General features: G+C 32.6%; 6 protein-coding genes and 1 non-coding gene across 7 annotated transcripts; 2 read left to right on the top strand and 5 right to left on the bottom strand.

The window, feature by feature from the left end:
* Positions 1–398: 398 nt before the first annotated feature.
* Tsp_00826 (hypothetical protein) lies at positions 399–1,682 on the top strand. Its single transcript, XM_003376560.1, is given in 8 exon segments — positions 399–416; positions 497–667; positions 689–726; positions 744–919; positions 1,023–1,099; positions 1,397–1,486; positions 1,534–1,611; positions 1,647–1,682. 8 exon segments carry the CDS (start codon positions 399–401, stop codon positions 1,680–1,682), a joined length of 684 nt encoding a protein of 227 aa, XP_003376608.1.
* Positions 1,683–1,803: 121 nt separating this feature from the next.
* Tsp_00827 (hypothetical protein) lies at positions 1,804–3,125 on the top strand. Its single transcript, XM_003376559.1, has 6 exons — positions 1,804–1,883; positions 2,051–2,147; positions 2,198–2,293; positions 2,346–2,395; positions 2,452–2,603; positions 3,112–3,125. Exons 1-6 carry the CDS (start codon positions 1,804–1,806, stop codon positions 3,123–3,125), a joined length of 489 nt encoding a protein of 162 aa, XP_003376607.1.
* Positions 3,126–3,150: 25 nt separating this feature from the next.
* On the bottom strand, positions 3,151–4,873 carry Tsp_00828 (hypothetical protein). Its single transcript, XM_003376558.1, has 6 exons — positions 4,776–4,873; positions 4,527–4,713; positions 4,169–4,366; positions 3,914–4,105; positions 3,659–3,854; positions 3,151–3,176 (listed from the first exon to the last, which is right to left on the bottom strand). Exons 1-6 carry the CDS (start codon positions 4,871–4,873, stop codon positions 3,151–3,153), a joined length of 897 nt encoding a protein of 298 aa, XP_003376606.1.
* Positions 4,874–7,617: 2,744 nt separating this feature from the next.
* On the bottom strand, positions 7,618–9,093 carry Tsp_00829 (hypothetical protein). Its single transcript, XM_003376557.1, has one exon. It carries the CDS (start codon positions 9,091–9,093, stop codon positions 7,618–7,620), a length of 1,476 nt encoding a protein of 491 aa, XP_003376605.1.
* A 146-nt stretch (positions 9,094–9,239) lies between these two features.
* Tsp_00830 (hypothetical protein) lies at positions 9,240–9,590 on the bottom strand. Its single transcript, XM_003376556.1, has one exon. The coding sequence runs from the start codon at positions 9,588–9,590 to the stop codon at positions 9,240–9,242; it is 351 nt and encodes a 116-aa protein (XP_003376604.1).
* A 28-nt stretch (positions 9,591–9,618) lies between these two features.
* On the bottom strand, positions 9,619–10,351 carry Tsp_00831 (hypothetical protein). The gene is made up of 3 exons (XM_003376555.1): positions 10,295–10,351; positions 10,150–10,247; positions 9,619–9,787 (listed from the first exon to the last, which is right to left on the bottom strand). The coding sequence occupies exons 1-3, from the start codon at positions 10,349–10,351 to the stop codon at positions 9,619–9,621; spliced, it is 324 nt and encodes a 107-aa protein (XP_003376603.1).
* Positions 10,352–11,211: 860 nt separating this feature from the next.
* Positions 11,212–11,283, bottom strand: Tsp_00832. Its single transcript has one exon. It is a non-coding gene; the product is annotated as a tRNA-Gln (tRNA).
* Positions 11,284–11,842: the final 559 nt, after the last annotated feature.

Below are 11,842 nucleotides of genomic sequence, written 5' to 3'. Positions count from 1 at the left end.
TCAGTCATCCTATTATTTGTTGAAGAAGTCAATTGTGGACAATGAAGCTGATGACTTGTAATATAAATCAATCTGGAAATAACATCCTTAATACAAAATATGTCGAGTTCATGAGAACCTATTTTTAAATCATGTTTAGTTATTTCATTTGTGAATTCTACAATAACATTAAATAAGTAAAATATATATATATATACAAGCAACTTATAAAAATTTTTACATTTGCATATGTCAAGAAACTGTAAAGTCAACAAACAACTGTACTGTATTATACTGAAAAATTTAAACTATCATTTGTTTTTAGTATTTCTTTTTACAAAAGATCACATTTTTTTATTAAAATTAGTATTCGTTATGTTATCTTTAATTTTATACTTTTACAAATTTATTGTCGACTGATGAATCGCACATTTACAGTAATACGTTGTTTAAACATGATTTTCAGTTTAGCTGACAATAAGCTTATTTTTATTTATAATTATTTTAATGATAAAAGTCTGACATGGAATTGAAATTCACGGGCCATAAAGGTTATGAACTGTGCATCTTAATTATTGAAGAATATTTTGGAAAGAATGCTGCAGCACTTGCGAAAATATTAATGAAAATGCCTTGTGCCACTGATTTGAACGAACTTGTTCAACTTGTAAATTTACCGCCAATAGAAGTATTTATTATTAATTTACAGTTAATAGTAATGATTACTATTGTTATGTGTACTATTAGGTAAGGAGATTATTAAGAATATTTATACGATTCGATATTGTAACCTTCACTCTCGAAGAAAAGTCACGTATTGTATACAACATTCATTCACCTGCTATAATAAAACTGCTTTGGTATGCCGAGTATATGCGTGTGGTGTTTCTGCTTTTTGGAAATATTGCAGAAGCAGTTGCTTTTGAACTGTTGACTTGTGGTAAATTAAGCGAAGTCGATTGTGTTGACTTCACTTTTCAACGACTGTCAAAAAGTATTAATTTATACTTTATTTACATTTTATTAATTGACAATTATTGAAGAATGTACGACTACCAAATCTGAAGTGCAACAAATGTTCTCGAACTTGGTTCATTGCAAAATAATAAAGCAGTGCAACGTTTTTAATTGGAATTTTGTAGAAGATGATTCTTCAGTTTGTTTGAACCAATACAGAGCGTCGAATTCTGGTAAGCGTACGTCTGTGCGTTTCACGTGACGATTCTATGATTAATAGAAATGCTGATTTTTTTTTGGAGAAAGCAAAATGAAAAAAGTTATATACTGGTCTGTCAATTTCAATTTCATTGAAAACTGCTTGAGACAGAAGCTTATTCTCGATTTTATCACTGACCGTTATGACGAAGTATGAAATAATTTTTTTTATTGTGCACTGATTTGTTACTTTTCAATTTAGACCGCTGCTGAGGTGTTTTGCTTCATAATGGATGTGAACGAAATAGATCCATGTCGTAGTAAAAGATCAAATCTTATTTCACACTCCGAGGTAAACATAAATGAAAATTAATTTTCGAAATTTGATCATTTATTTAGATATTTAAAAAATATCCTGGGAGCTCTACAATGAAAGCTGAATTGTCACATTATTTTGATGTGTTTGCCAACGATTCTGTGAGTTGTTCACTTTCAGTGTTGATGATTTTAAGAATACTGCTTTCATAGGTGAAATTGTTATCCGTTAATAACACTGTTGGGGGTCGAACTTATACGATCGGTAAGATAATAATAATAATAATAATAAGTACATGGATAGTACTTTTCCTTTTTTAATATTGATTTTCATTTAATTTTTAATTTTTTAATATGGTTTTCGTCGCTTTAGAATATGCTTCAATATTTGAACATCTCTGCTTCACTGCAATAACTCAACTTATAAGACAAAGGTATTTTTTTTTGCTCGACTCATTGGTGCTTTAATTCATCCAGTGCTTTAGGACAGATCCAAAAGCAGCTCAACTGTTTCGTTTAATTCATGCGGAAAATGTGGTTGCGCAGAGTGAAGTATTTTGTTACAACATTGTTTTATTATAAAAATTTGTTTTAAATACAGTATTTTGTTCAAGTTGGAACATAAAGCCCTGATGTCACCCAATGATGTAGCACGATTTTCATATATTTTGACCAAGGATAGCTTTGTTGAGTTAATTGTCAGTTGAGTTGGTTGAATGTGTGCAACTTTTCAGTGTTTGTTTTTCAGGATTTGCCAGGGGCAGATGCTAACTCAAGCTGTATAAGCTTTTTAACGGTTGATCGTATGCAGGCTGCAAAACGAGCATTGGATGAAACTCTCAGGGTGAATTACAGGCATACAATTTGAAATTGTATATCAAGTGTTATAATTGTAGGCCATAGCGAATTGTATACACAGAAGAAATGCAGAAATTACAACGCAGAAGTACACATTCTTTTATTCACAATGTTTTTTTTTGAATATATGTATATTTTTTGCAGGGAATTGTTGCATCGTGAAGAGAAGTGCCATACAGTTTGCGAGACGATTCGAAATGATGAAAAGTTGGATGGCAAGGAAAAAGAGCGGCAGATTGCTGAAACGAAAGTTAGTTACGTTACGGACGCAGAAAAGCAAAGCTTAGAAAAGCTTAGTATTTCAGTGAAAAAACTCTACGCTCTGCAAGAATTGTTAATGCACAGTTTATTACTTTTTGAAACATCTTTACAATATTTTCAGATTGATGAAAGGAATGTTTAATTTATTGTAAAAAAATTCCTTTCTGTTGTCATTGTATTTGAAAATATTGTTCGTTAAGTTGATAAATTAAAATTTGGATGATTGAAAATTTTTTCATAACATTTTTGTTGTTTTAATTTACAGGTTTTTAAATTAATTTTTTGCCATAATTATCTTAAGATATAACTTAGTTATGCTTTTTGCAATATAATGTTGTAGTTTGCATTAATTGCAATGTGATATCGTTAACAAAATAATAAAACATTTGAATCCATTTTGTAATTAATAATTGACTAAATAATTTTGAATTGTGTATGTTTTTTTGATATTTTTGTTCAATTTCAAAACCTGTGCTCGTGCATCTTAGACAAGCAACAAATAACATGTTGGATGTTATTTGTTTAAAAATATTATTTTAACAGTAGCAGTTGTATGAATGCGCAAAAGCTTCAAAGATGTATTCAAATTGTATAAACAGTTGGATACACTGAAATTTTTATTTAAATAAATAATATGAAGCAAACTCGAATATTATTTTTCCAGCATTGCAAATATTTTTAAAATATATGTTAGCGTGTTAAAGTAAATAAAGATGAGAGTGCATTTCTGCAACATTTGTGTCTCTGCTTGATATTAATTTTTGACATGCTTTCAATTGTTTTTTTCAAAAAAATGTATCAGTTTAATAACAAATGCAAAACAACACAACTAAGCATTTTAGTTTTTATTTTAAAGAAATTCCTTTTTAAATATTTGTTTAACTTTTTTTAATTAATGGAATGTCCATTTTGTTTATATGTTCAAATTTTATAACGTAATATTGTCTCCCAAATGCAATAAATAATTCAACTTTTAACGTTTATTAAACTATGTAATACACTTTATGCAATAAATGAAAATTGATTTGTTTACAAAATTGCATTAAGCATTAATTTACGAAATATTCAGTGCTTTTATAATATATTTCACGTGAATATGCATACGACTCGTAATGATATGAAGAAGCTGCTGATTGCTGCTGAATCGCTGCTGGTCGTCGTTTTCTGTGACTTCCGTCAGCGCATTTGAAAATAGTCGGACGTAAGCCAGTAGGATCAACATCAGCTTTGCATGGAATTTTTTGATCTTGCACCAAGGGACATTGGCTAAGTTTGTCGAACGATAACTGAAAAAAGAAAACAAATCAAATTAGCATAAGTTCCGTCGGTTGCAATGCGAACGTACTCGAAGAGTTCTTGAGCAGGTTGTTTTCACCAAATCGAATAAGTACAAGTATCGGCCATTTTCCAGAGGTCCTACAGGACGGAAGTTAACAATACGTCTGTAGTGGCCTGCTTTTTGAACGCTTTCAAGGAAATAAGAATATTCATAAATTTCAAATCGAATTTCTTCTTCATAATAAGTTCTAGCTGATCGCTGAAAATTTACATTTTCAATTTTTGTCGTTTATGAAAAAAAATTGAATAATTAAATGCTCACTTGTGGGAGGTGAATTCTCTGCGGTCCACATTTGAACTCATCATGCTCTGGTTTGATCAAGTAAATGTAACCACTGCAATATTCGATTGGGCGTGATTGTATTACTGGACAAGGATTTTTATGATTTGATACACGATGATAAACATCAGCATATGAAAACTTAAATGCAAGCGGATTATTACTCAAAGCGGCATTATTCTGACGAATGCATTGTAATTTGCAAAAAACGGGTAAACGAAAAACAATATTCATTGAAAATATTTATTAAATAATTTTGCTAATTTGAAAAAAAAATATGAGAAATGTTTTAAAAGATTTATAATATAGAAAGAAAGTTGAAAAATAAAAATTTATTTACCCCTGTTCCTTTTCTACATCCCGTTTCTTCACCTCTGAAAATAACATACATCCTGTCATGTTGGAGTTCAGCGTATAAAAGTTCTGTCATCTTTTTGTAAGGATGTTCAGGATGTCTTGTTTCATAATCGAAATAATGATGTTCTACAGGAAGAGTTATGTACGGCTTCGTGATGTCAAGCAAAATCCTGAATTAATTTTTTTATCAAGAATAAAGTATTTTAAAATGACTGAATTAAGACAAATTTACCCGCGCTGTTGTTCTCGCTGAACGGCTCTCACTGGAGGACTACATTCTCCAAAATGGAATGCAAAAATAAATGCAATGCCGATTGAAATGAAATGCATTTTAAATTTGATGCTTGAATCTTAACAGAACACCGTCTTAAATAGCTTGCAACGATTTACACTTCATTCGTTTTATTTTCATATGCTTGACTACAAATGTTTATGATATAATCATAGTACACAGAGTTATTTATCCAAAGGAATAAAACAGAGGAAAAGTTGTTTAGCATTGACGTCGAGTATTTTCAATCAACAAAATGAACCAAACATTAATAAAAAAGATTTATCTTAATAGAAAATTTTAAAATAAATGTAAATATTATTTGACACGTCATATGAAAAATATCCTTTGTATTTTATTGCAATTTTAATTTTTTAATTCTATAAAAACATATAATTCTGCTTCATAGTAATTTTCAAAACAGCTTTGTCACGGTTTTTATAATAATTACAGAGATATTAAGAACTTTGCTTCAGCTATTGTTCATTTTATAGTATAATGAATAGAATCAAAATTATAATGTATGATAGCATAGAAAGATTTTTTGCTTTAGAAATTTATTAAACTTCAACCAGTAAATTCAATCTCCTTGTCATTGCTGTTGTTCTATGTTTCAAGAAATAATTTTACAAACTGACGAGCATTGGGTAATTTCTGACAAATTGTGTATGCTCATTTTTATTAAATTTCAACTTTTTGTTAGATATTTCTCAGTTTTTGAAGTATGTATGCTAATTAATATAACTGTGCATAAGTAAACTTCCTGATATCTAAGAAACGTATCATTTTTTGATTCATAAAATTTGTTAAACAATAAAGAGCAAATATGTATGTAATATATTCATATGTAATATATCACCTTTGTTTTGAGATTACATTGAAATATTTTATTGGTTTTCTGAGAAAAAATTACTGCTGCATGGATTTATAAAGTTTATATATATTTGCAAACGCTTTAACAGAATAATGAAAATGTATTCTACATTTTATTATTTTGTTGGTTACTATAAAACTTTGAAACTCAATTGCAAGCGATACAATAATTTTGGCATTTTTACTTCCAAACTTTTGATAAATAAAATAATGCAGTGGTAACATTTTCAGTAATAGAAAAGTTCACAGTGAATAAATATTAAAATTCAAAATTTATAGGATTTTATTGTACAAAAAATTAGATTACATGAATTAATGAATTTTAAGGTGCACTGAATAAACAATGGTTGCTCATATTAAATTTTGGACATAATGCAGCTGTTGACTTCAAATAATAATTTTTTAAACTGTTTTTAAATTAATCATACAGTTTTCTATTTGATTTTTATTCATTCTAGATAATATTTTAATTTCTGTTTATTTGAACGGCTGCTACATTTTAGTTCACCCTTTTATTAAAGATTTTGCTGTTTTTTTGGCTGAGAATCTGGATTGTTGAAAGTTTTGTTTTCTGAAGTTTTAATGGAAATATTATATAAAATAAAGAGCGTTTATAAAAATTGAGGTACTAAGCAAATTTTTTGCTCACTTTGTGAGCAGATTGTTTTACCTATCATTTTGCTTTCTGTGCATGTATTTCATAAATATTACACTGGCTTTTAGGTGAATATTTGCTTTATTATTTTGCAAATCACGGTTTCCTTCATAAAGGTATTGAGTAGAAAATCATTCCATGCATTGTTACTTTCTTTCAAAAAGTGCGAATCACCAAAAAGATGCATTATTTGCAAAATTTTTGTTTGATGGTGAACGGGATTTGTAATTTTATTTTCAACTCTGGCCATGCATCATTTCATGATACTGCAATTTTCTATGTATGTTATCTACAATGACAGCTTTATTTACAATTTTATTCTAAACTTAAATTCAGAAATTCAAGTGCATCAAACAAATAATGAAATAAAATTAAAAAGAAAGGTTAAAACAAATGCCAGTATTTTGCAACTGCAAAAAGAAAGTGATATTAAATCATTTTTATTGTTGCATTACAATAAAGCAATGTAAATAAAATGCAGAAGTCTTTAAAAATTGATGATAAAATTACATTGATGTCATAACTGTTATAAAACATTAATATTAATAATAATAAAACAATATGGATTTAAATTTTGCAAAATTCTTCTGCAACAGTAATTATGCTGAAATTAAATGAAGTATGATTCCGTTATAAAATTAATTATACCAGTATGCTATAAAATTTAACCACAGTGAGATGAATATAATTGAAAATAATTAATGGTAAATAAATGCATGTATGAAAATGATTGATTTTTATACAACAATCTGAAATAAGCAAAAACTGAATGAAATAACAAATAATTGTTTATAAAATGTTAAATATATGAAAAGTGGTATATGTAAATATGAAATAAAGTAGTCTATCGGAATAATGAATGCATAAACATTGAAATTTAAATATCTGTGCTATCTGTTGGATTACCTTGCAGAATTTTTTCACCCAGAACTCGGCCATACGAGTCGATGCCAATTAATACATGGATAGGAAGCTTCTCATCTTGCTCCTCTGGAGTTCGCAAATGTTGGAGTTGCTTCCAATCTTAGCACTGGATGGGGACCGACTGGATATCATTACAGATCCGTAGGAGCGTCAGGGCTTCAGTGGGCTCCCCCTCCCCCCGAGATCGCGCTGCTTTGCTTTCACTGGGCTTAGTCCGAACCAGACTCTTCTGGCCAAAGCTGGGGTGCAATGGTGCCGTCGATTCCCCTCACGGTTACGGTCTCTATCATTTCAGCCAGAACTAAGGCTTTTGTCTTGTCTTCCGTGACCAGGGTTTTTTCAGCACCGCTGTCAAACAAGCAACTGATGACCAGTCGCTTCCAATTTGCACCATGAGCTATGGTTTTCACCGTTTGAAACCGGGATTCTAGCTGAATCGCGTGTCTTGGCCAGCAATACACTGGCGGTTATTTCCTCACTGGACTCAGATCGTGTCTTCTTTCCGGGAGGTGCAGTTGTATTGTCGGGTTCCTCTAGCAATGGCGCTCGTCGGTTCGGAGAAAGTGAAGTAAGTAGATGATGAGTTCTCCAGCCACGTTGTTTAAATTTGCAACGGTCTGATATGTGGCCTTGAACTAGGCAGATGAAGCACATGCCAAGGCGTGTTGCCGTTGCCTTCCGCTCTGACCACCGTTGATGCAGGAAATGTCGACAAGCAGTTACTTGATGTTCACCTTGGCACACCGGGCAGATTGGATGCGGTGATGTGCGTAAAGCTCGAACCGTTTGGCGCTGGGGATTAGATCGCTTTCGCTGATTAGCTCTCAGCGTGTTTTTGTGTGTGGGAGAGGATGTCCTCTCTCTTTTTGTAGACTGTTCAGAGTCCACTGCACAGCGGGCTTGCTCTGCCAAGAACGTGAGGAATGTTTGAGCAGTCATTTGCTCCTCAGAGAGCTGTTCGGCTCGCACCTTCCACCGGGACTGTATCTCTTTCGGCAGACAAGAGACCATAAATGGCAGCATCGCTCGAAAAGCAGACACGGCTGTGTCGAAGTCCCTGCCGATGGCTTTTAACTCGATGATGTGTCGGTTCAATCTGTCGTGCAGTGAAAGCAGTCCTGCTTTTCCTTTAACGACACCAGTTTTCATGTTCAGGAGCTCTAATAGGTGTGCGTCTAGCACATCTGAAGGTCTATAGAAGCGGTCGTGCAGGAGTTGCACCACTGCTTGGTAGTTCTCGGAGGAAGTGGTCACGCCGTCAATTGCTTCCCGTGCTGCACCGGTTAAACAAGATCGCAGATGCACTAATTTGGTGAAATCTTGTAAATCTTCTCGGCGATGCACAGCAGCCTCGAATTGATCCCAAAAGCCCTTGAATTGGAGAACATCTCCATCATAAGTTGGCAATTTCGGTATTGGCACTATAGAGCTGAGTAAATTGTTGCTGTTTGCCGGGGGAGGTAGAACCGTGCTCGGGGGCGGCACTTGGGAAGTCGCTAACAGCTCGTCAGCTTGCTGTTGCACTTGCAAGACTTTCGCCGCAAGTTCACAGTATTCCGCGACAGCTTTTGCCTTCTCTTTCTCAAGAATGTTATGGAGCCTCGTTTGACGCGATTCGAAGAAGAGTTGTTTCGTCCGCTCCAGCGTTCTGGACACTTCTCTAATGGCGTCCATGTCGAATGCTTGGGAGACGAGACCTTGTAACCGCGCCATTCCATGTTCTAAAGCCATCTTCTCAAGGTCGAACGTGAAGGACGAGATCTCTTCGTGGTTTGTCATGTTTTCTGAGTCGCTGGATGTGGATGTTTGATCACTTGGTGGATCCATAATTCGCTGGTTCGACTCCGGCTCAGAAGACCAAAATGTTGGGAAATTTTTCGTTCAAACTTGAAGATTTCTTTTGTAGTAGACTGTATGAGTTTATTTATAGATAATCGGTGACAAAGTGTGTGATGAGATTCGATTTATTCAATTCAAGCAAGGAATAAAATAGTAAGATAGCAAGAGAGAAAACGGTTCAAGCGATCAGATAGACGGCGTGTTCCGTGTGATTTTGTGTGTTGTGTGATTGTCCCTCCTCCCTCCTCACTCTTATTTATGCATTTTTCTTCACCTGACTCCGCATCTGGTGGCCTAAATCTCCGAGAAGCAATTAAGGAATCGGGTTGGTTGCGCAATCGCTTGGACTGTGCGGCTTCGCCTGATCTGAACAGCCGCGCTGTCAGAAACATTTCATTTTGATGCCTTTTCAACAGCTGACCACCGGAGTTGTGGCAGGTATATAGCATGACGCTGACCTTTTGACCGCTTAATTGCGATTCCATTGTTCATCTTTCTTTCGGCACCTGTTCACTATATAATTGAGAAAAACAAGGGAGGCAGCTGGCGTTGCGTCACCGTTGTTTTCGTACAAAGAGCAATGTTTGGACCATGGGGAGTTTCAGGTACTGATGAGTAGATATAGAGAAAAGATTTCTCAATATTATCACTTTTCAGTTGTAATACCATGCTGATTAAACTGCTGCAATTATGTGAAACTGAATTTAAGAAAAGGCGGTGAAAATTTGTCCCCGAGTAGACCAAACCACTGAATTAGAGCAACGTAATAACTTCTTCCAAAAGTTTACTTCATCACGAAAAAAATATAAGCATGATGTACAGCTGCACAAAATAAATATGTACAAATACATATCTGCATTCAACATTTTTATGGAAAGTTACTGACAAAACAAGCAAAAAGTGCTTTATAGTGCACAAATAGAAGTTTGTAATAACACAATTTAACTAATAAAAAATTACAAATGATTCTGAAACACCCTTGATCAAAATTAAAACACAGAAAAATTTGATTTTAATGAGAAGACAATCATATATGTTTATAACATTATTTTATAAGTCTTGTACATTTGGGTGTACTTGTTGTGTATGTATTGTATTGATGCTGCATAGTTGCTCTGCACTTGTTGTACAGCTGATGTGCACTGAATAAAATACTGATTGAATATTGCTTTCATGAAATTCAGAACACTTCTTGCAATTTTTTGACAATTTGCAGTCGTTTATTTTGAGATCTTGATTGGTGCATTCCGTTAATTTTTTAATATCAGTCCTTTTATTTTTCAACAGTAATAATTTATATTGTATTAAAATAAAGAATTTAAATTTCAACAGTAAAAAAATTTATTTGTATTTTATACGCAAATTGGGAGATTTGTTTCAAAATTTAGCACAAGTTGATTTCTGTGCTGTTATTGTGTTCTCGCAAAAGGCTGCTTTATTGATAAAATAAAAAGGACTAAAAAGTCAACAACCATTAAACCAAGAAATAAAACATTGCCACCAATAATAAAATTTTGAAATATATAAATTTCCACTGTTATGTTGTTAAAGAAAATATTTTGACCAATGAAATGAGAAATATTGTAGCAATTCATAATTAAGTTTTATTAGCTAATGAAATATTAGAAAGCATGGACTAATGAAATTTTGACTCATAAAAACGAATGAAAAGCATCTAAATGAGATCGAATCATACTAGAACTCCATGAACCAATGAATAAATAGAGCCAATGAAAACTTTAGGCCAATAATAACACGCAAGGAAAGAATCCTTCGTGGCTCCAAAAACGGCGACAAAACGAAGCATTTAACACAAGCAAATCGTAAAGGGAAATTCATTAAAGCAATACAAACACTGTATTCTTAAGCTTCATTTGACAATGAAAATGTGATAGGTTAATTTTCTCATATTTGGCACAAGCTGTCAATGGAATACCATTTTAAACCTAAAACACAGTGTTAATACTGAGCATATATAAAATTACTTCACAAACAGAGAGCATTTAACTTACATTATACAATTTATATTTGGAATTTCATGTGATTTTTCTTTCTATTATAATTTCTACAATAAACAGATCGCTTTTAAAATTCAGTAAAAATGCTAGGTTCCACCGAGATTCGAACTCGGATTGCTGGATTCAAAGTCCAGAGTGCTAGCCGTTACACCATGGAACCACTGGATTGCTACCACTTATTTAAGTTTAAATAATAAAATTCCAAAGAAAAGCAAAATTACTTTAACAAATTTAGTGGTGCTTAAACTTTCTAATGCATTTTCTTTCACTGAACAAAAGAAGTTCTTAACGGAGATTATAGTATTTTCATTTCTTAATAAATGACTCAGTAATTCAAATAATATGTGTATATGTTTTCTACTTTCCGCCTAAATAAACAATTTACGCCTGTAGATTATTCATTGTTTATTTATTATAGATCACTGTTTGTGTGCTTTTAAAATGGTTTATAAAAATCTGTTTATATAATAATGTGTATTATAGTAATGGCTTCCTGTTTACTAAAGTTTTTGTTTATTATTACTTATATTTATAAAAAGTTGATGGTGGTAAAAGGTGAGGTCCCACCGAGATTCGAACTCGGATTGCTGGATTCAGAGTCCAGAGTGCTAGCCGTTACACCATGGGACCTTCTTTAGAATCTGTTCTTATTTACTTAATAAATGTATTAGAATTTTTTGAATGATAAATAATAATACATGATTATTGTTGAGAAATCT

The sequence above is a fragment of the Trichinella spiralis genome, assembly GCF_000181795.1.
Source record: "Trichinella spiralis strain ISS 195 chromosome Unknown Scfld4, whole genome shotgun sequence".
In the NCBI taxonomy this organism is placed as follows: Eukaryota; Metazoa; Nematoda; class Enoplea; order Trichinellida; family Trichinellidae; genus Trichinella; species Trichinella spiralis.
Note: the sequence above shows the minus strand (reverse complement) of the source record. Positions and strands in the feature narration are given on the sequence as shown.

Excerpts from the sequence above, each read along its gene's own strand:
- Tsp_00831 (XM_003376555.1), bottom strand. The coding sequence starts at position 10,351 with ATGCACCAATCAAGATCTCAAAATAAACGACTGCAAATTGTCAAAAAA. Across the intron at positions 10,248-10,294 it reads TTGTCAAAAAATTGCAAGAA|TGCACATCAGCTGTACAACA; the intron begins GTGTTCTGAATT and ends TATTTTATTCAG. Across the intron at positions 9,788-10,149 it reads TACAAGACTTATAAAATAAT|CAGTTTAATCAGCATGGTAT; the intron begins GTTATAAACATA and ends ACATAATTGCAG.
- Tsp_00826 (XM_003376560.1), top strand. Across the intron at positions 1,100-1,396 it reads AAATAATAAAGCAGTGCAAC|ACCGCTGCTGAGGTGTTTTG; the intron begins GTTTTTAATTGG and ends TTTTCAATTTAG. Across the intron at positions 1,612-1,646 it reads ATGTGTTTGCCAACGATTCT|AATACTGCTTTCATAGGTGA; the intron begins GTGAGTTGTTCA and ends GATGATTTTAAG.
- Tsp_00827 (XM_003376559.1), top strand. The coding sequence starts at position 1,804 with ATGGTTTTCGTCGCTTTAGAATATGCTTCAATATTTGAACATCTCTGC. Across the intron at positions 1,884-2,050 it reads ACTCAACTTATAAGACAAAG|TATTTTGTTCAAGTTGGAAC; the intron begins GTATTTTTTTTT and ends TTTTAAATACAG. Across the intron at positions 2,294-2,345 it reads CATTGGATGAAACTCTCAGG|GCCATAGCGAATTGTATACA; the intron begins GTGAATTACAGG and ends TTATAATTGTAG.
- Tsp_00829 (XM_003376557.1), bottom strand. The coding sequence starts at position 9,093 with ATGGATCCACCAAGTGATCAAACATCCACATCCAGCGACTCAGAAAAC.
- Tsp_00830 (XM_003376556.1), bottom strand. The coding sequence starts at position 9,590 with ATGGAATCGCAATTAAGCGGTCAAAAGGTCAGCGTCATGCTATATACC.
- Tsp_00828 (XM_003376558.1), bottom strand. The coding sequence starts at position 4,873 with ATGCATTTCATTTCAATCGGCATTGCATTTATTTTTGCATTCCATTTT. Across the intron at positions 4,367-4,526 it reads GATGTAGAAAAGGAACAGGG|AATAATGCCGCTTTGAGTAA; the intron begins GTAAATAAATTT and ends TGCATTCGTCAG. Across the intron at positions 3,855-3,913 it reads CCTGCTCAAGAACTCTTCGA|TTATCGTTCGACAAACTTAG; the intron begins GTACGTTCGCAT and ends TTCTTTTTTCAG.